At 48.8% G+C, this 24245-nt stretch overlaps 3 protein-coding genes across 5 annotated transcripts in view; 1 reads left to right on the top strand and 2 right to left on the bottom strand.

Moving 5' to 3' along the window:
• TTC21A (tetratricopeptide repeat domain 21A) overlaps positions 1-987 on the bottom strand; it is a 32889-nt gene extending 31902 nt beyond the window's left edge. The window contains exon 1 of the mRNA XM_058555485.1: positions 934-987. Within this exon, the coding sequence (XP_058411468.1) occupies positions 934-960 (27 nt within the window). The 5' untranslated portion in view covers positions 961-987. The remainder of the gene's footprint in view (positions 1-933) is intronic.
• Positions 988-1192: 205 nt separating this feature from the next.
• GORASP1 (golgi reassembly stacking protein 1) lies at positions 1193-11909 on the top strand. The gene is given in 10 exon segments (XM_058555461.1): positions 1193-1310; positions 5098-5178; positions 5809-6012; positions 7339-7425; positions 7571-7701; positions 7956-8039; positions 8041-8119; positions 8926-9076; positions 9560-9712; positions 9895-11909. Coding segments are annotated over 10 exon segments (1287 nt in total). The 5' UTR covers positions 1193-1247; the 3' UTR covers positions 10149-11909.
• Positions 11910-11979: 70 nt separating this feature from the next.
• The window catches only part of WDR48 (WD repeat domain 48), a 30611-nt gene continuing 18345 nt past the window's right edge, over positions 11980-24245 (bottom strand). For 2 of the 3 annotated variants that reach the window (XM_058555449.1, XM_058555452.1), the window contains 6 exons: positions 22122-22217; positions 19789-19894; positions 18730-18817; positions 16283-16359; positions 14635-14827; positions 11980-13992 (listed from right to left, as the gene is read on the bottom strand). In XM_058555449.1, coding sequence (XP_058411432.1) covers positions 13897-13992; positions 14635-14827; positions 16283-16359; positions 18730-18817; positions 19789-19894; positions 22122-22217 — 656 coding nt within the window. In that variant the 3' untranslated portion in view covers positions 11980-13896. Of the gene's footprint in view, positions 13993-14634; positions 14828-16282; positions 16360-18007; positions 18044-18729; positions 18818-19788; positions 19895-22121; positions 22218-24245 lie in introns of all 3 variants that reach the window. The other variant, XM_058555446.1, reaches the window with a different exon arrangement.

Genomic DNA, 24245 nt, shown 5'->3' with positions numbered 1-24245 from the left:
GGCTTTACATCCATTATCTTATGCATCATCCTCTCTATATCCTTCACAGTTAAGGAAGCTGAAGCCCATGGATACCATGGCTTGACAAAGGTCACGTGTAATAGAGGGTGAGATTTCAAAGCAAAGTGTCACTTCCCCTAAGGTTTGTGGGTGCTGGGGTTGGGGATAGCCGTGGTTGGATTGTAAACGGCTTTGTGGGCTATATGAAAGGGCCCAGACATCATCCTGAGGGTAATAGGAAGCAGTTGGAATGGTTTTAAGCAGGGGGAGGGATGTGTTCAGATGTGTGTTTTTGCAAAAACCACTCTGGCTGCTGAGTGCGTCTGTGTGTGTGTGGTGGTGGTGGTGGTAGTGGCAGTAGGGGGAACTGCTGGTAAAGAGGGCTGAAGCAGAGAAACCAGTCTGGAGGGGGACTGTTGCAGGTGCCCAGGGGAGAGATGGGGTGATCCTGGTCTAGGAGATAATCAGGAGACACTTAGGAGCTGACATTTCTTGCTGATAGATAGGACCAGGAGTTGGGCATGGGGAAGAGTTAAGACTGGGGACCAAACGGCGGTACCATCTACCGAGTTGGGGGACACAGAAGATTCACAAGCAAGGGAGGGGGAGACGATGGCAAGATGACAAAGATGGGTTTTGGATGGAAATGGGTTTTGGATGCGTTGGTTTGGGGGAGCTCGCGGACAGGGCTGGGTGGGGATGCTGATTTGGGGCTCAGGGCGCACTGAGAGCACCAGAGAGGATGCACTCTCCAGGGAGAGCGAGGCGAGAAGAGGCCAGGACCGCCTGCAGCGGCCGGGGACGGCGGAAGGCAGGTAAAGCGGACAGCAGGAGCGGTCAGAGAGGTGGCAGGAGAGAAGCAGGGTCGGGGGTCACCGGGCCAGGGGCGGAGGATCCCGCAGGGAGCGGGCGGGCAGCGCCCGGGCCACGCACCATAAGGGCGGAGTCATCGCCGCTCATCTCCGGGAGCTTGTGGCTCCGAGTCCGGGTCTGGTGGTGCCGCGCGAAGCCAGATGCCCCTTCAGAGTCCTGGGCACGCCTCTCGTGGCCGGAAGCGGGAGGCGCGCGCGTCCTTGGAAACGGTGTTGCCGGCCAGTTGCTAAGGGCGTCAGAGTCAGGGGTGGGAGCAGCCAGGCGCCCACGTGACCAGGCGCTGGTAATCGAGCGCCGAGAGGGCGAGCTCGCGCTGGTGGCGCCAGGTCGGGCAGCGGGTTACGGGACTGGGGCGCCGCATCCGGGCCGCTGCCATGGGCCTGGGCGCCAGCGCCGAGCAGCCCGCGGGCGGCGCCGAGGGCTTCCACCTGCACGGGGTGAGTTGCCCCGCGGCGCCGGTCACTGGCGGGGCGCCCTCACCGGGACTCCTGGTCGCCGGCCTGAGGGCGGCAGCGGCGGGGTCCCGGCCCTAGTGCAGCCGCCCGGGGGGGAGGGGGGCGCCCTTTGCCGGTGGGAGCCGCCTGCGAGAGGCGGCCCTGCGGCGCCCCTGGCCCCCAGCCCGTCTGCGGTCGCGGTCGGCCCAGTGCCCGCCCCAAGTGCCAGCTGTGCAGGAAGCGGGAGCGTTTCCTCGTCAGGTTGGGCCAGGCCGTCCCGGAATGGCACTTTTCTCTGGTGAAAATTGCACCAGGTCCAGTTGGGACGCATTTGTGCACTTAGGTCACATTTATGATTGCCTGCTGCGTGCTGCGCTCCGTGCTGGGCCCGGAGAGAGAGCCAGCAACGCCGAAACCTCGGCAGTCCCCGCCCTTGGATCCAGGGGGTCAGGGTAACCAAGTGGGCGCCAGCTGCGGGGGAACCGGCCGGCGCGCATCCCGCCTCTCGTGGTTTCGGAGAAGCTTCGGGGGATCGAGGACCAGTGCGAACCAGCCGGGGAAAGTGGGAAGCGGGAGAACCAGGAGAATGCTGCAGAAGGCACGGGGAGAGCGTTTGCAGCAGGGGGCGGTACCCAGGGCGAAACATTGCAGATAGGAGCCGGAAGGCCGGGGCTGAGAACGTCCTCTCGGTGTTGCTACAAGGAGGTCTGGACAAGCAGTCCTGGGGAAGTGGAGACGGAGTTGGGTTGCTAGAATGTGAGGTGACGAGAGGGGCCCGCAGCCAGGTGGAGAGTTGGGATCGAGACTTGTACGGCAGAGTGGGAGGGGCTGTAACCGAGGTGAGAGATAGGAGGGCCTTTGACCCCGGAGCGCAGCGACGAAGGGCCCCCTTTTTCCTGGCGCACAGTGGACGGATGCAGGGGTGGGTGTGGGCAGGCAAGCTTGTCAGTTTGGTGCCTGGCTCTTGAGTGGTCTCTGTATTGTGCTGGCAGGATCTGTTATCGGCTCCCAGGGGGGAGGGCTAAAGAAGGGGTTTCCTGAAAGGAAAGCAACTCGGAGTTGGCAGGGTTTGTGCTCAGTGATGAGCTTTCTCTAGTGGACATCATGGTGAGGCATCAGACGGTAAAGGTGGACGGTGGAATGCATCCAGCCCAGAGAGTCTTCCAACAGGTTTGATGGAAGGCAAAGGAATTGAGGATATTGGCAGGAGAGAGGGGTGGGGCAGTGGTGGGAGTGAAGATAGGAAGGGCCTATTGGAGAGGGACAGAGTGGAGAGGGATTGTAGATCTTCATTCACAAAAACAGGTATTTGTGAGCACATACTTTGTGGCAAGCAGGGAGAGAAGGGAGAGAGACAAGAAAGAGAAATATATGGTGGGTGGTGATCATTGCTAGGGAGAAAAATAAAGCAAGGTAAAGGGATACAGAGTGATGAGTGTGTGCTATTTTGCATAGAGGGGTCAGGAAAGGCTCTGATCAAGGAACACTAGAACAGACACCTTGGAAGGAAGGAAGGAGTGGACAGTACAGATATTTGGGCAGAGCGGGTCCCTGAGGTGGGGTGGTGCTTGTTGTGTTTGAAGAGAAGGAAGGAGGGGAGGCTGGTATGCTTGGATGGGCTGGTCAGTGGAAGGAGAGTGGTAACAACTGAGCCTAGATTGTGTGGGGCCTTGCATGTTGTCCTGAGGATCTAGGATTTTATTCCGAGATGTGGAGCCATTGGGAGGTTTTAAGTGGAAGTGTGACATTACCTACTTACATTTTTAAAAACTAAAGAACAAGTGTGCTGCCTTCTATAAATATTGGGGTTTCCACTGTGTGCCAGGGACATGGGAGAAGTTCCTGCCCTCAGCAAGCTTAGAGCAGTGGAGGATTTCCCAGGAAATGGCTGTTCCAGGGCAGTGGTTGGGAGCGGGCTCTGGGTTGGATTACTGAATAACTGAGTGTTTTTCCCTCATCTGTAAGTTAGGCTTAGTAAAAGGGTTAAATGATAGGTAAAGCAGATGGTGCAGTCCCCTGGCACTCAGCCAACCCTCAGGAAGTATAAACCTCTGTCACTGTTAATTACATTAGGTTCCCTGGTGGGGAATAGAGCAGGGAGTGTTTTGAGAGCAGCATGCATTGTGGGGCTGCAGGGTCGGGTGTGATGGGAGCCCCCAGGAGAGCTGGACAGAGAGTGGTGCTTGTTGAGGGAGTAGGGGTGTGGTAGGCAGCAAGGATTATTTCCGCTGTGGAGCCATAGTGGACGATGACAAGGCCCAGGACAAGGGCAGTGCAGTACAGCCAGACAGAGGACAAGCCACGGGAGAGGGCGGATAGAGGCGCTGAATGGGCTGGGAGAGGGCCAGGCCTGGGGCTTGGGGGCCTGAGCCTCTGGACCTCATTAATGATGGAGGGCAGCTGCCTCATAATGTTGAGGAGGGTAGCGGGCAGATAGCTGGGCGGCACCAGCCCCAGGAGCAGGGGCCTCACCTGAGGGAGGTGGAGTGGCCTAGAAATGGCCCTGAGCAGGGAGGAGCACCTCCCACAAGCTATCCCTGATTAACTGTCCTATGATTTTCAAAAGCTGCCTTGTCCCAGCTGTCTGCTGAAGGGACAAGGTGCAGGCTCAGAGCACTTGCCCTCTGGGCCAGGCCATCTAGAGCTGGACTTGGTTTCTGGGTTCACTCTCATTGGAAGCCATGGCAGCTTCTGCAAGTGGCAACAGGGACTCAATTGGTCACACTCCCGGGAGGGAATCCTAATTCCAGAGGCAAATTGGCCTTGTTGCAAAGGCTCAGTGGTGAGCTCTCCTTCAGCTTAAAGACTCCAGGACTGGAGGGGCTGGTGGGTGGCGGAAGCCACAGGGCCTTCTCCTTGTGGGTGCCATCCAGAACCTGAGGCCGCATGAGCCCTGTGCCCTCTGGGCTGGGGCCTGACCAGCAGGACATCAAGTGCTCACACCAAAGGCCTCAGGGTGTGGGGCCCAGCGTCAGGGTCGTGGGCTTGGGAATAAAGGCGGCCTTGTCTGGGCGAGGCTCTGTAAATGGGGCCTGTGAAATGGATTTCTGCCACCGCCGGCAGCCTGCTGTTGTGCTTTTGGAGATGGCAGTGAGCTGGGGAGCTCAGGGCAGGGCAGGGCTGGGAATGGCTCCTGGAGGAGATGTCCTGCATGGGAGGAGAGGCGGGAACGTGAGGCAGGATTGGGCACTGCTCACAGGCTCCTTGGCTCGGGCTCATTCCTGTCCCTGGGGTCTGCTCCCCTCAGCCACCCACTCCTCAGCAGTCCCACCGCCTGCTGGACTGAGTTTGGATCTGTCACCACAGGCTTGGGGGGCCCTCTGGGATCTGCTACAGGCTGCCTTCCCCACTCTGTCTTTCTGGGCACAGCCCTGGTTCCATCTATCCTGGGGACCTCCCTTCCTGTCCACATCGAAACCTTTCTGGTAAACCCTCCAGCTTTCCAGAGGCCCCAGCCCAGCCCTCTGGGGCAGCATCCCCACAGGCCTGCACCACCCTGTCTCCATATGGCCTACTGGTAGCCCCCAGGCTGCCCTGGGCTCTCTTAGGAGGCATTTCTGGAAGCATAATCAATGGATCATGATCAGGAAAGAGTCGTTTTCCTAAAGATGACAATTTGTGCCGAGGAAGGGAGCAAAAGAAGAGGGAGTGATTCTTGACGATGACCATTTGTGGCACAGTTCACGCCAGTGTCCTTGCTGGAACGTGGGAGTGGTGATAGTTTCTGAAGTTGAGGGCCAGGGGCTTCGGGAGAGTCATGGGGTTGGTGCAGTGACTGTGGCCTCTGCAGGTGCAGGAGAACTCCCCAGCCCAGCAGGCGGGCCTGGAGCCCTACTTTGACTTCATCATCACCATCGGGCACTCGCGACTGGTGAGGCTCCCCCATTGCACCTCTGCTTTGCGTGTGTGTGTGTCTCCTTCTGTCCCACAGGAGGCCCCAGCCCTGCATGTGTGTGTGTGTGTGTGTGTGTGTGTGTGTGTGTGTGTGTCTCCTTCTGTCCCACAGGAGGCCCCAGCCCTGCTCTCCCTCCCTTTTCTTCTGGAGGGAGGCCCATCCCCATCTCACCTTCTCCAAGGGCTAATAGGGGCCCTGCCCAGAGCTCAGCCCCCGAGCCCTCTGGGGTGGACTGGAGGCAAATGGACTCTTGGAGTTGGCCACAAGGCCTAAGGGGCCTACCTCTTGGGGCATGAGAGGTGTGAGGGCTCTGGCCAAGGAGCAGCTCAGAGTGGGGCGGCACTGCAGTGCTCTGGACCCAGGAGGCTCTTTGCTTACTTTGTTATATTTTCTGGGGAGCTGAGGGAAGAGGGTTTAGCAGTGCTTGGGGGTGGTGGGGTCTCAGTGGCTGCAGGCCCAGGCGTGGCCTGTGGCCCTGGACCCAGCCGCTGCCCCGGCCCATCCCTGCACCAGGCCCTGCTGGGGCAGCTGGCCACCATGGCCCTTGCCCCATCTCAGACCCAGGCTTGTCTGAGGGGTATGGAGTCAGCCCCGCTGCCCCCACAGAACAAGGAGAATGACACGCTGAAGGCCCTGCTGAAGGCCAATGTGGAGAAGCCCGTGAAGCTGGAGGTGTTCAGTATGAAGACCATGAAGGTGCGCGAGGTGGAGGTGGTGCCCAGCAACATGTGGGGCGGCCAGGGCCTGCTGGGCGCCAGTGTGCGCTTCTGCAGCTTCCGCCGGGCCAGCGAGCATGTGTGGCACGTCCTGGTGAGTGCTGGCAGGGCACATGTGTGGGTGGAGGCAATGGGCCAGGCCTACAGTGAAGGTGGGGCCAGAACAGGTAGCTGGGGGCAGGGGTGAGGTCTGGGGGGCAACAGGGAGAGGTCAGTAGCCAATGGGTCTATTGGAGGACTCCCTGAGGGCAGGTCTCACTCATTCCGATGTCCCAGAGAGGGCAGCTCATCACCTGAACTTGTGTTCAGGTGCACAACAGCAAGTGCACCTTGCTGCTTGTTAGCCATGTGACTTGGGGCACTTTCTTAGCCTTTGCACCGTGGTTTCTTTTGAAAGGTGGGATCCCATCTACTGGAAGGGTGGTTGTACTGCCAGAGTGCTGCTCTGTTAGTCTTTGTATCTAGTGGTTTTTTGGTATCCTTTCTAGTATACTGGTATCATGTTTTTTTCTGGCAGGTCCCCTGAGAGCACCTTTAGCACTGGCCTGGTGCCTGGGGTCTGAATCTCAATGAATCTCAGTGGCTGAGTTGTCACAGATGTTGCTGTTAGTGTCTGTTCACAGACACACGTGCACACGTGACATGTACGTTCACTGACGGTGTCCAAGTTCTCGAATGCTTGGTCCTATGTCTTCGGGGAAGGAGGGTGCCCTGAGCTGGAAATCGGCTGCTATGTTTTCTAGCCTCTTCTGTTGCTCTCGGACTTCTTGGGGGAGCCTCCTCAGCCTTCTCAGCCTGCCTCAGTTTGTCCCTGAGTGCGGTGGGGGTGATGGTGCAGATCCCTTTGCATTCCTCAGGGAGACTGGGAGTGGTAGAACTTTCCAAGGGCCCTCTCCAAGGGAGAAAGCAATCCTTGTACCCAGTTGTGCTCACTGCCCCCGCCTCCAACCCCTACGCAGGGGTCTTCAGCCATATGCCTGCAGCAGTAACAGCAATGCAATTGGGCACTTACCGTGGGCCAAGGTGTGGTTTTCCTTCTTTACATATATATTTTTTAAATCTTCTCAGCAACCCTATGAGTAAGTACTACACATCCTACTTTTAATTGTGAGGAAACTGAGGCTGGGCAGTTAAGTATTTGTCCACAGTCGCCCAGCTAGCAGTTGGTGGGACCAGGGGTTGAACCCAGGTGGAAGTCCAGAGCTCAGTGCTGTGAGCCATGCCACAGTGCTACCCTCTGCTGGGCAGGCTCTGGACCTGAGGGAGGGAGGGGAGGTAGGAGGTGAGGTGGGAAAGTCTCAGCTTGAGGCCCTGGCCTGGGGACAGAGGACAAGTGTCCTATTCACTGCCTGGAGAAGCAGCTCCCTCGCTCCTGCCCCTCTGCAGTAGCAAGGCCAATAGTGCGCGATTCTTTCCTCAGGATGTGGAACCCTCTTCGCCTGCCTTCTTTGCCGGCCTGCGCCCCTACACAGACTATGTGGTTGGCTCAGACCAGATCCTCCAGGAGGTGAGAAACCCTTGGCTTTCCCCTTCCCAGACCCCCTGGGTGGAGTGTGGAGAGATGGGTGCTGTCCATGAGAAGTGTCTTGTTTTGTTGAGGTTTCCAGTTCCAGCGCTGGGAGCAGGGCTCAGGCGCTGTGTGTCTGTCATAGTCCGAGGACTTCTTTACGCTCATCGAGTCCCACGAGGGGAAGCCCTTGAAGCTGATGGTTTATAACTCCGAGTCCGACTCCTGCCGGGAGGTGACTGTTACTCCCAATGCAGCCTGGGGTGGAGAGGGCAGGTACTTCCTGGGGTCAGAGGGCTGCAGGGTGGGGCCCTAGAGGGGCCCTGGGGGGGCCTGGCGAGTGGGCATGGACCTCCAGAGTCCCATGGTGGGGGTGGAGGGCTGGGCCCTGGGCCCAGGGATCCTGAGGCTGACCATTGGTCCAGGAGGCACCCTTGCAGCACCCTCACTGCCAGTAGTGGGTGGTGGTGGCAGAGATGGGAAGGGCTGAGGGACAACCCCCTGGATTGAATGTTTCTGGCCTTTGGCAGTCTGGGGTGTGGCATCGGCTATGGGTATCTGCACCGGATCCCAACTCAGCCCCCCAGCCACCACAAGAAGCCACCTGGTACCCCCGCCACCTGGACCCACCCCCCAGGACTCTCCTGCCCCTCCTAGCCCGGACATGGGCTCCAGGCAGGGTGGCTACCTGGAGGTATGTGGGGAGCATCTGCCAGCAGGTGGAAGAGGGGCGCTTCATGTGGGCAGAGGGGCCTGTTAGCTGGGAAGAGAGAAGACTCTGGAGGCTACCCTCACCAGGGGCCTGTCTGTGGAGCCTTGGGAGGCCCATCTGCCTCTGGGACTCTGGGAACAGATGGGCCTGTCCTGGGACAGTGAAACCCACTTTGGTTCTCCTGCCACTTGGGTCTGGAGGTGAGGGTAGTGGCGAGGCACTAGTTGTCATTTTCATTTCATGAGTGGAAAACTGAGGCTCAGAGGTGGGCAGAGCCTTGTTCTGTGCCTCAGTGAGTCTGTGGTAAAGTTGGGCCAGGGGCTGGGTGTCCAGAGCTCCAGTTGGGCTGGTTATCTGGCCAAGTCTACAGGGGAGCACCGGCCCTGCCTTCATGGCGTTTGAGCAGGTCCCCTGAGTGCCTTTGGGCCCTGGACTGGTGCCTGGATTCTGCACCAGGGGGCACTCAAGGATTGCTCTCCAGGCATGCTGGAATTCACAGAAGGCCCTCTCCTTGTGGGTCATTGATGGGGACCAGCCAGGTGGGCACCTGGGGCTCCTCAGCAGAGTGGGAAGTGTGCTTCCGCTCTGTGTGGGCACCGCAGAGGAGGCCAGCCAGGTCCCTGTGGCCTGACTTTACATCCTCTTTAGAGGAAGAAGCAGATCACCAAGGCTGTTTGCTCCTTCAGGCAGAGTGGTGTTCCCAGAGCAAGTGTGGGCTAGGGGTTAGGTTGGACTATACTGTTCCGACTGCCCTCGCCCGGTTCCTGCTTCTTCCCTGGCTCCCCTAGGCCCTGCTGCAAGCACCTGGCTCCTCCATGGAGGAACAGCTTCCGGAGCTTGGGAGTCCCGGCCATGGCGCTCCAGACCTTGGTGATCTTCCACGTTCCATGGAGTCTCCTCTTTGGCCTCCGCCTCCAGTGCAGCGAGTCATGGACCCAGGTACTGAGCTGGCCCTGGAGAGGAGGCTGAGAAACGTGCAACCCTCATGCTCAAGTGGGGCCCAGGCTCAGTGCTGGACTTTGGCTGTAGTGCCAAAACCTTCCTCAGACCTGTTGACTCCTCCTATCTCATATATGCCGAGATGGTTACAGATAATCCGATCCAGTGTACGGATGGGAGACTGCATCTGAGAGAAGAAAGGTGGCCTGCTCAAGGTCACACAGCACACTGGGGACAGAGCAGAGTCTAGGTCCTCTGCCAGTGTGCTACTCCCATGAGGCCCAATCCCAGACCCCTTCTTTCCTCAGAAACAGGCAGTGGGGAACCTTTCTGGGGTTGGGTGGCCGGCATCACCATAGGCTGAGGAGATTAGAGTTTCAGGCTGGGCCAGATGCCCCAGGAACCAGGCAGAGTGAGCCCAGGGTACTGGCCTTCCAGCATTCAGGGTTTTGTGCTGGCAAAGAACTATGCCCCTTCCCCTAGGCTTCCTGGACGTGTCGGGCCTCTCTCTCTTGGACAGCAGCAATGCCAGTGTCTGGCCCAGCCTGCCCTCTTCCACAGAGCTAACCTCCACAGCTGTCTCAGCCTCAGGACCAGAGGACGTCTGCTCCAGCAGCGGTTCTCATGAGCGTGGAGGTGAGTAGCCAGCACCTTCTGAAGCCTTTGGGAAGGACCCCGGGTTGTTGGGAAGGTTGCCCCGAGTTTCTCAGCCAAGTGAGAGGCCTGGGCTGGGAGTTGGGGGTCAGTGGGGTTACTGCCCCAGGCCACACTGGCCCCGGGTTCTGCAGTCCTCCTCAGCCCCACCCTCTGTGTTTCAGGTGAGGCCACATGGTCTGGGTCAGAGTTTGAGGTCTCCTTCCCGGACAGCCCAGGCACCCAAGCCCTGCCAGACCACCTGCCTCAGCTGACCCTTCCCGACAGCCTCACCTCTGCAGCCTCACCAGAAGATGGGCTGTCTGCTGAGCTGCTCGAAGCTCAGGCTGAGGAGGAGCCAACAAGCACAGAGAGCCCAGATTTCGAGGTGGAGGCTGAGGGGGCAGCCAGTGAGGTCCAGCTCTCTACCCCAGAATAATGCCCTGGACTATGACAAGGCCCCTGATGGCATTTCATGAGGCCCAGATGTGGAGAGGCAGCCTAGCCTCTTGCCTGATCCCAGCCTAGTGTGTTCAGCTTTTAGGCTGTGGCTCTGAGTGAATGCAGGGACTTCTGCTGGTGGTGGGCTTTTGTGTCCACTCAGACCCTACTTCTGGTCTCTAAGAGATGACCTCCCAGCATTAATTCTGCCTGATGGTCCTGGCTTTAGGGAAGTGGACACTTGTCTGGGGGTGGTAGAGGGCTGGGAGCAGCACCCCAGGTTAAGTAAGTTTTGCAAGAGCTGGGATAGGGGAGGAAAGGATTCTCTGCTGCTTGGGTGGGGCATGGAGCCTCAGTGGGTAGTAAGAGGAGGCTGTGGGCCTTAGGGAAGGGCATCTTTTGGCCATGCACCCTTAAGTCCAGTGCTTACTCCTGTTCTGGTCACTATGGCTGCCCAGGAGACAGCAGGGTCCAGATACCATCAGGTGTGAAGATGGGGTGAGGGAGGAAGGGTTGGTGTAGAGTGTTCGCCTTGTAGGGCTTGCCTTGATTCCTACTGCACAGCTCAGCCAGCCCTATCTGTACTGGAAGGCACCCCCAAGCCCTGGGGACCCCTGAAGCCTCAAATACTGTCTCTTCCATCATGTACCCTCGTCCCTGTGTTACACTGCACAGTTGGCTCAGGCTGCCCGACGTATGCCAGTCATGGTTAGAAGAGAGAGACAGTGAACTTGACTACCTCTCCTGGGGGTGGGGGGCGTTGGAAATTCTAGGCTCTTCAGCAGAGACTCACTTGTGCTTGGAACACAAGGTTTCTTCTTCCCCAGGGTCCACACCCCACAGACCTAGTATTCCCAGTGGTGACTCCTGTGAGCTCCCAAACTTATAGAACCGTATCTTCTAAATATCCAAGGCATCCGGCCAGCCCCAATGGTGAATACAAGTTGCAAATTTAAGTTCACCATCCTAAGCAGACTTTCTCAAAGCTAGTCCACCTGACTGGATCTCTTTACACAGAGCCCCGACCCCAAGGGGGATGAGGAGCCTGTTCCCCCAACCCCCAGGTGCCTTGGGAGGCGGTGGGCCTTCTGCTCTGTCCAGGTCCTGCAGAAAGAGAAGGGCTCCATCCAGGGGTGGTCCCTCATCACCTGAAGTCCTCTCCTGACTTGGCTGGAGTCCCGCACCTTCCCACGCTCCTTGCTCAGCACCATGAAAGCTGCCTCTGGCCTTGTCTTCTAGCCTCTGCCCAGTTGAAAGTCCTACCTTGACTGCTTGATTCATCATGTCTGCACTAACAAGGAATTCACAGAGTTCCGTTGGCCCACAGGACAAGGACTGTCAGCTCTTGTGGGGGGCACAGACCAAGTATATGGAGGAAAGCCCCCAAATTAGTAAATACTTAATTTTTCTAGCACTGTGACTGCATTTAAAGCAAGCCCTTGTCAAGCCTACCAGAGCAGCTGATAAGCCTGCAGAACAACGAGGCATTGTGTCCGAAGCCAGTGCTGGAGCTGGTTCCTGGATTGTCTGGGAGCCCAGGGTCTGCTCGCAGGAATCCAAGGAGTGGAACAGGATTGCCACAGGACTGTTCTGAGGCCAGCTTCCCTCACTGTAGCCTGGCGGTCTGACCCAAAGTCACCCTCACCCACAGGTTCTGGTTCTTCCCTCCCTCACCTTTACACTTTCCACTCCCTAAACTGGGGGACAAAATGAGTATCAATGGTAATTATTTCCAGGCTAAACATGAAACCAGAAGTTTCTTACTTTCTCTGTAATCTGCTGTGAAGGAAAATGACAAGTGAAAAAAATAAATGTGTACTACACTTGGAAATATTTTAACTAAAGCCTTTATTCTATACAACCGTGAAATACAGATTTTTACCCTTTTGGCATTGCAGACTGTCAAATTTTCTGGAAACTATTACTGGTGTGACTGGAAGAAAAAGTACAACCATGCTAGGGGTCAGATCTATGACAGGAAGGGAGCACAGCTGTCCCTCGAGGCTCGGCACACAGGGCAATGGCCCAGCAAGCTCCTTCCTTCAGCCCAAGGGCCCCTCGTGCAAACACACCTGAGGGCTGGTAAAGGAGTTTTTAAATTTTTTTTGCCATTAATTCACAACTATTGCTAAAAAATGTGCACGAAAAGCGCACTGTTGTATCCAACAGATAGAAAGGACTTTTTTTAAAAAAGCAGCCGGGTGCTCTCTGCTAAGGGAGAAAGACTCAGTGGAAACGTGGCATGTCTTTGCTCACTTCTTCAAAGTGCTGGAGGCAATGACCTGTCCACTTTCCAAAGGAGGCTGACCAGCAGTGAGGGACCCTGTCTCTACAGTTGTGCGGATCAGAATATCTCAAATAGTAAGGTCTGGACCCAGGCCCATCAGCTGCCTCCAGCTGAACCTGTGAAGATGTAGAAAAGAAAAAGCATTCCCACCCCCTCCCCAGTCCATGCTGTTGTGGGGACAGGCCACACACAAGCTGGGGAAGGAACTGGACTGGAATCAACTGCCCTCTGAAGGCACTTGTGCTTCTGGCTTCGTACAGGAGGCTTGTCTTGTGTACTTTTATGGGGGTGGACCATTAATCTATTCTGAATACAAATGACCTTGGGGAGAATCCAAAGTATTTTTTTTTCTGCCAAAAGTTGAAGTGTTTATCCCCAATAAGTTATATTCTGTACAAGATCCAAATGATTCTATGAAAGCTTTAGAGTTTTAGAAAGAACAGTGAAAAGAAATCTGGATACAGGTACAACAACAAAAATCTGCATATAAAACTCTGGAAAAACAAATACATATATTTCCAGGATATGAATATTAACTCACTATGATATCCTTTTACTCTGACACCATAAATTTTAGGTAGCATTTAAATGAAGGTAAAATTTCATCATGGACTTAAATTTTGATGGTGTCATGCTGCTCACCCAGAGCAAGAAACTGTGGTGTTACCTGGCTTTGCTCGTGAATAAAACTGGACACAGTGGAGGAAGGACTGAAACAGCTGCACCTCCCCATGACCACCACACAGGCCGGGGCACTGTGGGGGTGCGGCATCGCTGGGCACGGGCTGGGAGTACTCTAGTGTGGCAGTCCAAGTGCTGTGATCCAGCACCTGGAGCAGTGTCAACAGATCCTCCTAAAAGAACACATCTGAGATGCAATATTAAAAACAAGCCCAACAATAATCATTTATTATGAAATGGGCTGGCTCAAATTGTGCAACAGCAAATTCCTATTAAAAATAACTGTCTTAAATGGTGAAAACAATTTGTTTTTAATGACAAACTTGGAAAAAGCCTTCATAGGTACTGCATGAATGGAATGTACTCTCTTAGAAAAGCTAGAGAGTGTGGGTTTAAAGTTGAAACAGTGAAAGATGTGGCCCTACCAATGTGTCTCTAACAAGTGCTAACAGACAAAGATAAGGTCCTTTGAAACAAAAGGAGGAAGCAAAGTCTGCGCTGGCCTGTCGTCAGTTCACTGTACATCTCACAAGACAGTCTGCTCGGGGCTCTTCTGCTCTCACATCCTGCCTCCCTGGGGACAGCTTACTCTACACATGGAGACTGGTTTCTATATTACATCTCAATTAGTCACTTCAATTGAAAGAGAATCTCAGTCCACACCAAATCGGCCGTTAGAAGTCTTGCTCCCGTTGGGGCTCAGTGGGCTTCCTAGGACTACTCTTGGGGCCATAGAGGAAGGTCAGTAAATGAATAGCCAGGAGCATTTGCCCAACCTTCACGTGGACTTCTGACGGTAATGCAGGGTGAGGTCACCACCACTCTTCCATATGAAGTGTTTCACTGTTCGAAGGTCCATATTTGGATCCAAAACCTGAACAGCAAAAATGAATAATACAAAACGTCAAAGCCTCTAATATCTAAGACCTTTCTTGTTAACTCAGGGACTCTCATCAGGTGGTCCAGCTTGTCCTCTCCTCACCCACACCTGGTAGCCTGCTCTTGTTGACATAGCTGCCATGCATACAGGCACAAACCCGGGCACAGTGAGGCGTGCACACCGTGTGGCTAGGCCAGAAACACCATCTTCAACCATTCCTCTGAAGAAATGCCTTGAGGGCATCTTTCTTTAAAACAGCTCCACCAACTTCCACTTCAAATCTTAAACTAACACGGCAGATGCTGCTCTGCAAATCAAGATGATCATGTGTCTTTTTCTTGTCAGAAGAAAAGCCGCCAGCACATCCACATTTGTCTGTGTATGCATTTAAATCTCCGTGTCCCTTTCCTGAAAACCTCCCCAGGGGTAAATGGAAGCTTTAGGATGGGCTGAAGAGCCCTTCCAGAAAGGGCCTCACAAATAGGGGGGAGAGACCCAGTGCTCCTTACAGTCTTTCTAAAAGCAGAGGCCCCTCAAAGGCAACAGACTTGGGAATCATAATCACACCACATTATGTAACCCTTTCTGAGCACCAGCATTGGAAAAAATGGGGCTGTGGTTCTCAAGTCCACTTACCTGGTCCTGGCACAAAAGTTCAATTTTTTCCTCCGCCAACACAGCAATATCCTCTTCTTTTTCCTGTTCTCCTGGTTTTTCATTATTAGAAGAGCTAGTGGTTTGAGACTCATTATCCAAGTTGATGATTTTCTCATAAACATGTTCCATTACTTTCCGGACTTGGAGCATGTCACTAGCAGAGAGTCTATCTCTGTAAAAATCAAGGGTAGATTGTGACGTCAGGATATCACTGGATATCATCTCTTCCAAATTCTTTGGTGTTAACATTTGATAAAGATGAAACATAAACCAATAAATGTTTTTAGTCATTGCCTTAATCCATTTTTTGAATTGCCAACAGATTTTCTATAGTGTCCTCCTAAGACTAGATTATGTGCAACTAAGTGAGATTAAATACATGTTCCTAAAACTTACATATACATAAAGAATAGCCTTCTGGGTTTTATTCCCTTGAAGACTTTCTCAGAGCATGGGCTCCTGGAAGGGAAGGCAGGGCTAGAACTTACCAGGCTCTGAGGCATTCGGTGCTCATTTGTCCCGGGGTTTTCCTCCCTGCAGCCAAGACCTCGAGTCTCAACCTCCTGCCTGAACTCCAGGCCCACAAGCCCAACAGCTAGCTGGGTATCTCCAGCTGAATATCCCACAGGATACTGTGGATATTGAGGTGATATTCAGCACCTCAAACTCTACGTGTCCAAAATTAGAATCACCAACTTCCTCATCCCCAAACCTACTTCTGTATCTCCAACATCAGTTAATGATGGTTCAACCAAGTAGCTCAGGTTCAAACTCTGAAAGCCATCTTGAACTTCAGCCATTAAATCTAGTTGAAGTGATATCTAGGACTTGCTTTAAAATAATCTTGTATGTGTGTGTGTCTGTGTCTCTGTGTGTGTGTGTAGGTAGGTAGGTGGGAGGGAGGGCAGGTAGAGGTATAGATGAAGCACAATCTTTAGCCATGTAATTTGATAATTACTGAAGCTGTTTGATGGGACAATGAGGGTGCATTCTCCTATTCTCTTTTTTGTATATATTGGGAAATTTCTCTAACAAAAGGTTTTAAAGTCTTGCTGATTTTATGTGCTAGGATATACATCAATGAAACCTCTAATTTCCTTTCGGGCTTCCCTCCTAGTATCTTCCCGCCACTCCTCCACCGTATGGTGTAGCTACATAGGTCCTCGCTAATTTTCAGTATACTGTGCACGGTCCCACTTCCACATCCCTGATCAAACCACTTCCTGGACCTGGAATCTCTCTCTCTTTTGAAGTTCTATCCATCCTTACATGTCCACCTCAAATTCCATGTCCTTCAAGAAGCCTTTCTGGAAAGCTCCAGCCAAAAGTTCTTTTCTTTCCTCTATTCTCGTTCCCTAAGTATCCATAAAAGCAGTTACTATACACAGGTTGTGTCCTAAACTGAATTATGGCAAGAGAAGAATCCATGTCTCATTTATTTTTGAACATCTGCAGACTACCAGAGTAGGTACTTGGGAAATCATTAAATTGTATAAACTTTTGATATTATAAAACTAGCCTTAGATCTAGTACTTGCCTCCTTTGCTATAAAAGCAATCATAAGGAATAAGATATCTCTCTGGCAATTAATTAGATCAAGCCATCACATGACAATACATTTACTTACTTTTTTAAGGTTTTTGCTCCTGAAGATGCATGAGGTTGGAGGTAGAAAGGAATTTTGTTGAATTTGGGCATATTTTTCTGAAATATTAGAAGTAAAAGAAGATATAATAATTTCTATTAGCAGATAAACTGATGTCAATAGGAAAACATGATTTACAAGGTAAGAGTTATTTTACAATTAAAAGTGACTTTCTATAAAATTTATAGTAAGCTATCAAGTTGTCCAAGTCAGCCTTAGAGAAAATATATCAGAAAAGTATAACATTTAGTTTTTTAATAAAAGATATGTAAAGACAAATTATATATTATGCCAGGGGCAATACGAAATTGCAGCTTGGCTCTTCTCAAACAACAATTCAAGGTATTAACGGGAAACAAATTTTATTTTAATTCTTTAAGCCATACAAACCAAAATCTCAATTCTGTGTTAAAATATTGGGGCTGATATCTAAAGGCCCGAACAAAAAATTTAAGTGTCTTGACAGAAACCCACACCATTCACCTTTGAGCAAAACCATACCCTCTACACTGGTGAGGCCTATCATCCCACTGATAAGGCCAATCAGGTCCTCCCACTTTCTTTCCCTCTGACATCAGAGCGAGGGCTGAGGTTTTACGTAAGAGTGGAAAGTTCAGCCAACTACCTAAATGTCTACCATGAAGTAAACCACATACTTAGATGAAGGATAAAATTAACTGGTCATCTTTTCTCTGGGTATTAATCCCCTCCGAGCCTCCATGTCATATCCTGTCTGGATGTCTCCTCTCAGGCATAAGCCACAGGCCTAAAGTCAGCAATGCATCTCAGGTGAATTTCACACTCAAAGGAGTAGTGGTTTATGGGGAGCTCGGACTTAGACAAGACCATAGAATATCCATCAGGTGTCACACTGGCTCTAAGTTCTTGGAGGTATATCTGGGACAGAAAACAAATTTTCTGAAGGTCCTAGAGATTAAATCTCTTTTCATATGGCTTTAGGAATATACAAAATAGGTCAACAGCACGTAAGAGTCTAGAAACCGACCCATGTGTATATAGAAATTTAGTATATGGTAAAGATAGCATTTCAAATTAGTAGGAAAAGGACAGATTATTCAATAAATTGTGTTGGCACATTTTCTATCCATTTGGAGAAAGTTAGTATCCTACTTCACACCAAACAGAATTCTAATAGATTAAAGATCTAGACATAAACAATTATCATAAACATACTAGAGGAGAATACAGGAGAACATTTTTGCTTCTTTGGAGTACACAATACCTGAGCAAGCTATGAAACTCAGAGCCATAAAACAATATGATTATATAAAAATTAAAACTTCTTGCCTGGCAAAAGACACCATGAACAAAGTAAAAATTTAATTAAGAGGCACAGATAATAGTCAAAGGGTTAATATTCAATATGAAGAACTCCTACAAATCAATAAGAAAGATAAATAACCCAACAGAAAAATGAATAAAGAAAACAAACAGGCAATTCACCTAAGTAATACAAATGGCCAATATGAAAAGATGCTTAACCTTATTAAAAATTAAAAAAGAAAAAACAACATATTAAAACAATGAGATAATATTTGCCTATCTTGCAGCAAAGATTAAAAGTATCCAGCTTTGGTGGGGGTGTGGGGAAATGGGCACTCATCCACTGTTGGTGAGAGTGTCAACTGGTACAGCCTTTGTGGAAGGCAATTTGGCAATATCTATCAAAATTTAAAATGTGCATACCCTTTGATCCAGCAATTCCACTTCTAGGAATTTATCCTAAAAAGTACACAAAGATATATGTACAAGGATGTTCACTGAAGCATTGTTTGTAATAGAAAACATTGGAAACAACCTAACTGTCCATTAATAGGGGACTGGTTAAATAAATTATGGCACATTTATACAATGGAATACTATATAGTCATTAAAAAGGAATGATCTATATGTAGAGACATGAAAAGATGTCCAAAATGTATTTTTAAGTGAAAAAAAACACAAGTTGCAGAACAGTGCAAGAACAGAACAGTATCATAGGAGATTTTGTGCAAAACAAAATGAACTATATACATATATATACACACAAATAATATATGCTGTGTATGCACACAAAAAAATACTGAAGGCTATGCACTAAACTATTAATAGTTATTACCTCTGGGAAGGAGTATAGGGAGTGAATGGAAGAGAAGGAGTGACTGGGAAAGGGATGGGAGTTTCACTTTATATTATTTTCTTTAATAAGCATATATTATTTTTATAACTGAAAACTAAAAAAGATATAAACAGATGTATAAACAATTATCAATACTTTTGCAACTTAGGAACTGCAGGGAGCAGAAAAAGGTTCCACTTGGCAGTCTAGTTTTTATTAAAGTTTAAGATTATACAGTCTAAAGCAGTTCTTAATTTCCTTCATGATTTGGAAAAAATAAAAGGGCAAAGCGGGAGTGGAAGACACTTACATCCACAGTGATGTCAATTACCCATTGTGGCACCGTCTCATTAAGAAGCATCGACTCCGTCTCACCCCCGGAATCTCGGCAGAGCAGCCTAAACATAATGGATCAGGTAGTAAGTGACACAACAAGCACAGATGACAAAATCACTGTCAACAAACCTTAGAGGGAGGGACCCTTATAGAGGTGATTTAGGATAGGCCCCATTTGACAGCTGAGGAAAAAAGTGCAGCCAGGCAGAATGACTCACTCAGCTAAGAGGGAGAGCAGGCCCTAGAACTCAGGCCCCAGGTTCTGAGGCCAGGCACACTATAGCTGCCTCTCTGAGTCCTTGGGTGATGACAGGAAACCTAGGAGTAGGCAAAACACTTAAGGAAGGCCCCCTGCAGTGCTACAGTGCATGGCACAGGCCTCCGCACATAATGGGGGTCAGGATACTTTTGGTAACCACACTCTCAGGAAACCACCATAAAGGAAGAGAAGGGCAAGAGCAAGACAAGCATTTTTCTTACGTTTGGCCCTACAGAAGACTCTAGTGAGCTCCCCCCGTGATTCCATCAGGGCCTTATTGGCAACTTGGAGGTGAAGCCAGTCCAGCTCTTCCCTGCAGGGCCTCAAAAATGACTGCCTCACACCTCAGGTCAGGCCACTTTTGGGCACAGCAGTTCCCAGGAGCAGCCCAGTCCATCTTGCCTGGCCCAGCCTGAGGGAAGTTACCTACTCTGATGCTGTCCTGGGGGCAGGGACTTCTGGAAATGCTATCTGTTCCCTGACCCTGGCAGTCATGCTTCCTAAGTGAGAGAAAGTGAGAGTTTCCTGTAGAAGCCACTAGAGAAGCTGCCTCGAGGCAAGGTATTGAACTCATTTAACACCAGGGGCTCAGCTCTCAATTAGAATGTGGTCTAATAGCATCAGACACTTAACTATCTCATGGAGACAGAAGTTTCCAAATCCAGGACCACCTAGAAGTTAATAATAAACACTTTATAATATCTGTTTGAATCAATACTTCTTAGCAAATGGGATGCTTTCTTAGGCAGGGCCTCCAGCCCTCCTTACCCATACCTGAACAGTGTGCGACCTCCAGCTTCACCAAAGATCACAGGGGTGTGTGGGGGGACTTGAAAATATCCATTTCCCTTCTGTACTCGGTTCTCCTGCTCCCCATTTACTAGGAAAAGATGCAGATGGTGTTAGCACTAAAAACACAGATTCTAAACATTCTGTTTCCACAGGCTTCAAACATCATAAGATTTTTAAAGTCAAAAGTTCTATAAGTCAGCCAAAGCAGAAATAAAAGTAAAAAACAAACTACAGTTATATTCCTGAAAATAAAAAATATGGCAACTTGTGATGTAACTCACGAGAAATGACTGCATTTTAGAGTATTTTAATAGAGGAGATTAATGTTGGACATTTGAAATGAAAACATAACCATCTACTTCAGCCACAGGGAAGTCTAGGACAGCCTGTTTATAAACGGCAGTCTGCTTTTTTTTTTTTTTTGGAGAACACCAAGCTCAGAAAAATTTCTTGGTCCAGAAAAAAAGATTTGTTTAATGGTAGCCATAACTAATGGCAGAGGTATTAGTGAAAAATAAAATCCTCAGAGGTCATAATCTCATTTTTATCGTTCTCTGCAGATTTCATTTCACTCTGCTTTCTTTGAAATCTTTTAACCCAAGGGCAGTAGACCCTCACTCAAGTGCCAACTTGTTCACAAATGCTTCCCGAATGAATCTGGAAGCAATCTCACCCTCTGAAATCCTACAGCACTTTCAGAACCTCTCTGATAGCATCCAACACTTCTCTCTGATCTCATAATGCTTTATGTGGGTAGCTCTCTGCCCCAAGAGAATGTCAGTTCCTGAAGGACGGGGTCCATACCCATTTATCTTTATCACTCCCAACTGCAACTCACTACGGGCCTCTGAATACTGGAGCTGCTCACCAAGTATAATCTAAGCAACTAGTGAGTATCCGCTGAGCACTGTGCAGGTGCAGCAGGAGATTACCAGACAGGTGGAGCATGCAGTGTCCTGAGTTTTGGCTGGGGAGGTGGGCGGGCCCTAGCTGCCTTTACAGTAGCAGTTTGATTTTAAGGATGACTTGGGGTTTCCTGTGACTTCCTCCTTACTCCCCCAACGAAAGCCTAGATCCAAGGGGTGCTGACTGTACCACTGTTTTTTAATTACTTAATCTTTATCGTCAACTTGGGCCTCTGAGGACATCCTGTCTAACTGTCAAGTTATAGATGGAGGACAAGCCAAGAACAGGAAATGACACGCCCATAGTTACATAGCTGATCAACGGCAGAGCCCATACCATAAATTAGCTTTCTCAACCCTCTGTGGAGGGATCTTTCCATTGAGTTTCTCTGGCTCATGGTCCACTGTACAAATTCTGACAGGGAGCAAAGTGGGCCAGGTGACATAAAAGAAAAGCCATCATGGATGGGGTGAATGCCCTCTCTCTGACAGGGACATCAGAAGACTGGCTTTCAGAGAAGCATGCCATCCTTGCAAAAGAAACTTAAACTCCAAAAATCATTATGGATGAATCAGTCAGCCAGAGCGAAATCTCCGGCAGGAGGTCCTCATCATTGCTGACTACCAGAAGCAGGCAATCTTCAGCAGAATCTTCAGAGAATTCAAAGAATCTTCAGCAGAGTAAGCCCTCAGTACGTGGGACTCAAGGACTCTTCAACCGGCTGTAGGTTACATATGTGTTGCAAAATTTTAAGTTCTTTTTTTCTCCTTTCTTTAATCAACCTGAGCCAAACTCATACATTCAAAACATGTTCTCCTCTGCTGCCCAGAGAAAGTTACTGCATGGCACATACAGCTTTTGAGTGTCCTCAATGACCTTAATTCTTTACATATACTTGTTCACTTACCCTGACACTTCTGAGTTGGAATTTGATTTTTTGAAACATCCAGCGCCAAGATCAAATAGATTATCAGACTGGGTAATATATCTACACTTCAGGCCAACACGAAGTATGACTACACAAGGACAAACCTGGCTTTCTGATGCAGCTAATTAGCTAGCTTTGGAGGTAAATCCAGCTGGCCCACAAATACTCTAAGAAATATCTTTGGAATAAGCCTGCTTTTAAGGACAAAGGTCATTTGAATATATAGGATTTATTCTGTCCATCTTGAGCTGTCTCACTGATTGAAAGCTCTCTTGGAATCTCAGTTCAAGACTGGATGTATATTCTTACTTCAGGATGTGGAAAGGAGGGGAATAAATTGGGCACACCACAAATATTTATTATGTCATAATTTAGCAAATGCTTAAAATGTTTCTTAAAAATTCTTAGCATAACAAACAGTCTAAGTATCTTTAACTTCTGAGTAATTTTTAATCAATTATCCTGACATAACAACACGAACCATGGTTTACTTCATTTTCTTCTTCATCCATTGGATTCACATGTGTTCTAGGCCAATACTCGAGGAGTGCCTGGAGCAAAAGTCCCCCTAAGTTCACTGCAAAAGAGTTAATTAAAAAGAAAAGAAATGGAAAAGAGAGTTACTAGTTTTAACCTAAAAATAGAGGAAAAGAAATAAAAATGATAAGTATCTAATGCTAAATTCTTAACCCAATACCAACGATGTTTAAAAACAAGACTTGAGAGATTTTGACAAGTCTATTAAAATTTTATCTTAGAATGCTTAAAGCAGTGATAATATGGAGCAAACAGATACTCTATTTGGTTGTTCAGACATAAGTATTCTTTAAAAATGAACAAACAAAAACAGGAATTACATTCTTTAAAGGGCTATTTCCACACAAAACCACTAAAACTATATTTGTATATATCAGGTATTTCTCCCCCCACCCCCAAAGCCCCAGTAGATAGTTGTATGTCATAGCTGCACATCCTTCTAGTTGCTGTATGTTGGACGCGGCCTCAGCATGGCCAGAGAAGTGGTGCGTTGGTGCGGGCCTGGGATCGGAACCCGGGCCGACAGTAGCAGAGCGCACGCACTTAACTGGTTGCTAAGCCACGGGGCCGGCCCAATATATCAGGTATTTCTACATGCTACATTCTTAAGAGAATACTGACCAATGGAATAATCAGCAAAATATAATGGACTCTTATAAAGATGAATCTCTTATCATTACACACAAAAATTAACTCAAAATGGATTAAAAACTTGAATGTAAGACCTGAAACCATAAAACTCCTAGAAGAAAATATAGGCAGTAAGCTCCTTAACATTAGTCCTGGCAATGATTGTTTTGGATCTGACACCAAAAGCAAAGGCAACAAAAGCAAAAATAAACAAATGAGACTATATCAAACTAAAAAGCTTTTGCACAGCAAAAGAAACCATCAACAAAATGAAAAGGCAATCTACTGAATGGGAGCAAACACTTGCAAATCACTTATCTGATAAGAGGTTAACATCCAAAATATATAAAGAACTCAGACAACTCAATAGCAAAAAAACAAACAATCTGATTAAAAAGTGGGCAGAAGATCTGAATAGACATTTTTCCAAAGAAGACATACAGATGGCCAATAAGTACATGAAAAGATGCTCAACATCACTAATCATTAGGGAAATGCAAATCAAAACCACAAGGAGTTATCGTCTCACATCTGTTAGAATGGCTATTATCAAAAAGATAAGAAACAAGTGTTGGTGAGGATGTGGAGAAGAAAGAACCCTTATGTACTGTTGGTGGAAATGTAAACCGGTGCAGCCACTATGGTAAACAGTATGGAGGTTCCTCAAAAACTTAAAAATAGAACTACCATATGATCTAGCAATTCCACTTCTTGGTATTTATCTGAGGAAAACAAAACACTAACTCGAAAAGATTTATGCACCCCCACATTCACTATGGCATTATTTACAATAGCCAAGGTATGGAAACAACCTAAGTGTCCATTGATGGATGAATGGATAAAGAAAATGTGGTATGTGTATATATATATATATGTATGAATGAAGTACAATGAAGTATTATTCAGCCATTAAAAAATAATGAATCCTTGCCACTTGCGACAACATGGATGGACCTTGAAAGCATTATGCTAAGTGAAATAAATCAGAGAGAGAAAGACAAACACAGTATGATCTCACTTATATGTGGAATCTAACACAAATTTTAAAAAATGAACAAACTCATAGATACAGAGAACAGACTGGTGGTTGCCAGAGGTAGGTGAAATGGGTGAAGGGGGTCAAAAGGCACAAACTTCTGATTATAAAATAAATATGTCATGGAGATATAATGTACAGCATGGTGACTATAGTTAATAATACTGTATTGCATATTTGAAAGTTGCTAAGACAGTAGTAGATCTTAAAAATTCTCATTACAAGGAAAAAAATTGTGTACGGTGATGGATGTTAACTAGACTTATTGTAGTGATCATTTCACAATGTATACAAATATTGAATCACTATTTTGCATATCTGAAACTAATATAATGTTATGTCAATTATACCTCAATTTAAAAAAAAAAGGAAAAACAACAACAACAAACCGGTTTCCCAGCT

The sequence above is a fragment of the Diceros bicornis genome, chromosome 2, assembly GCF_020826845.1.
Source record: "Diceros bicornis minor isolate mBicDic1 chromosome 2, mDicBic1.mat.cur, whole genome shotgun sequence".
Taxonomy (NCBI): Eukaryota; Metazoa; Chordata; class Mammalia; order Perissodactyla; family Rhinocerotidae; genus Diceros; species Diceros bicornis.
Note: the sequence above shows the minus strand (reverse complement) of the source record. Positions and strands in the feature narration are given on the sequence as shown.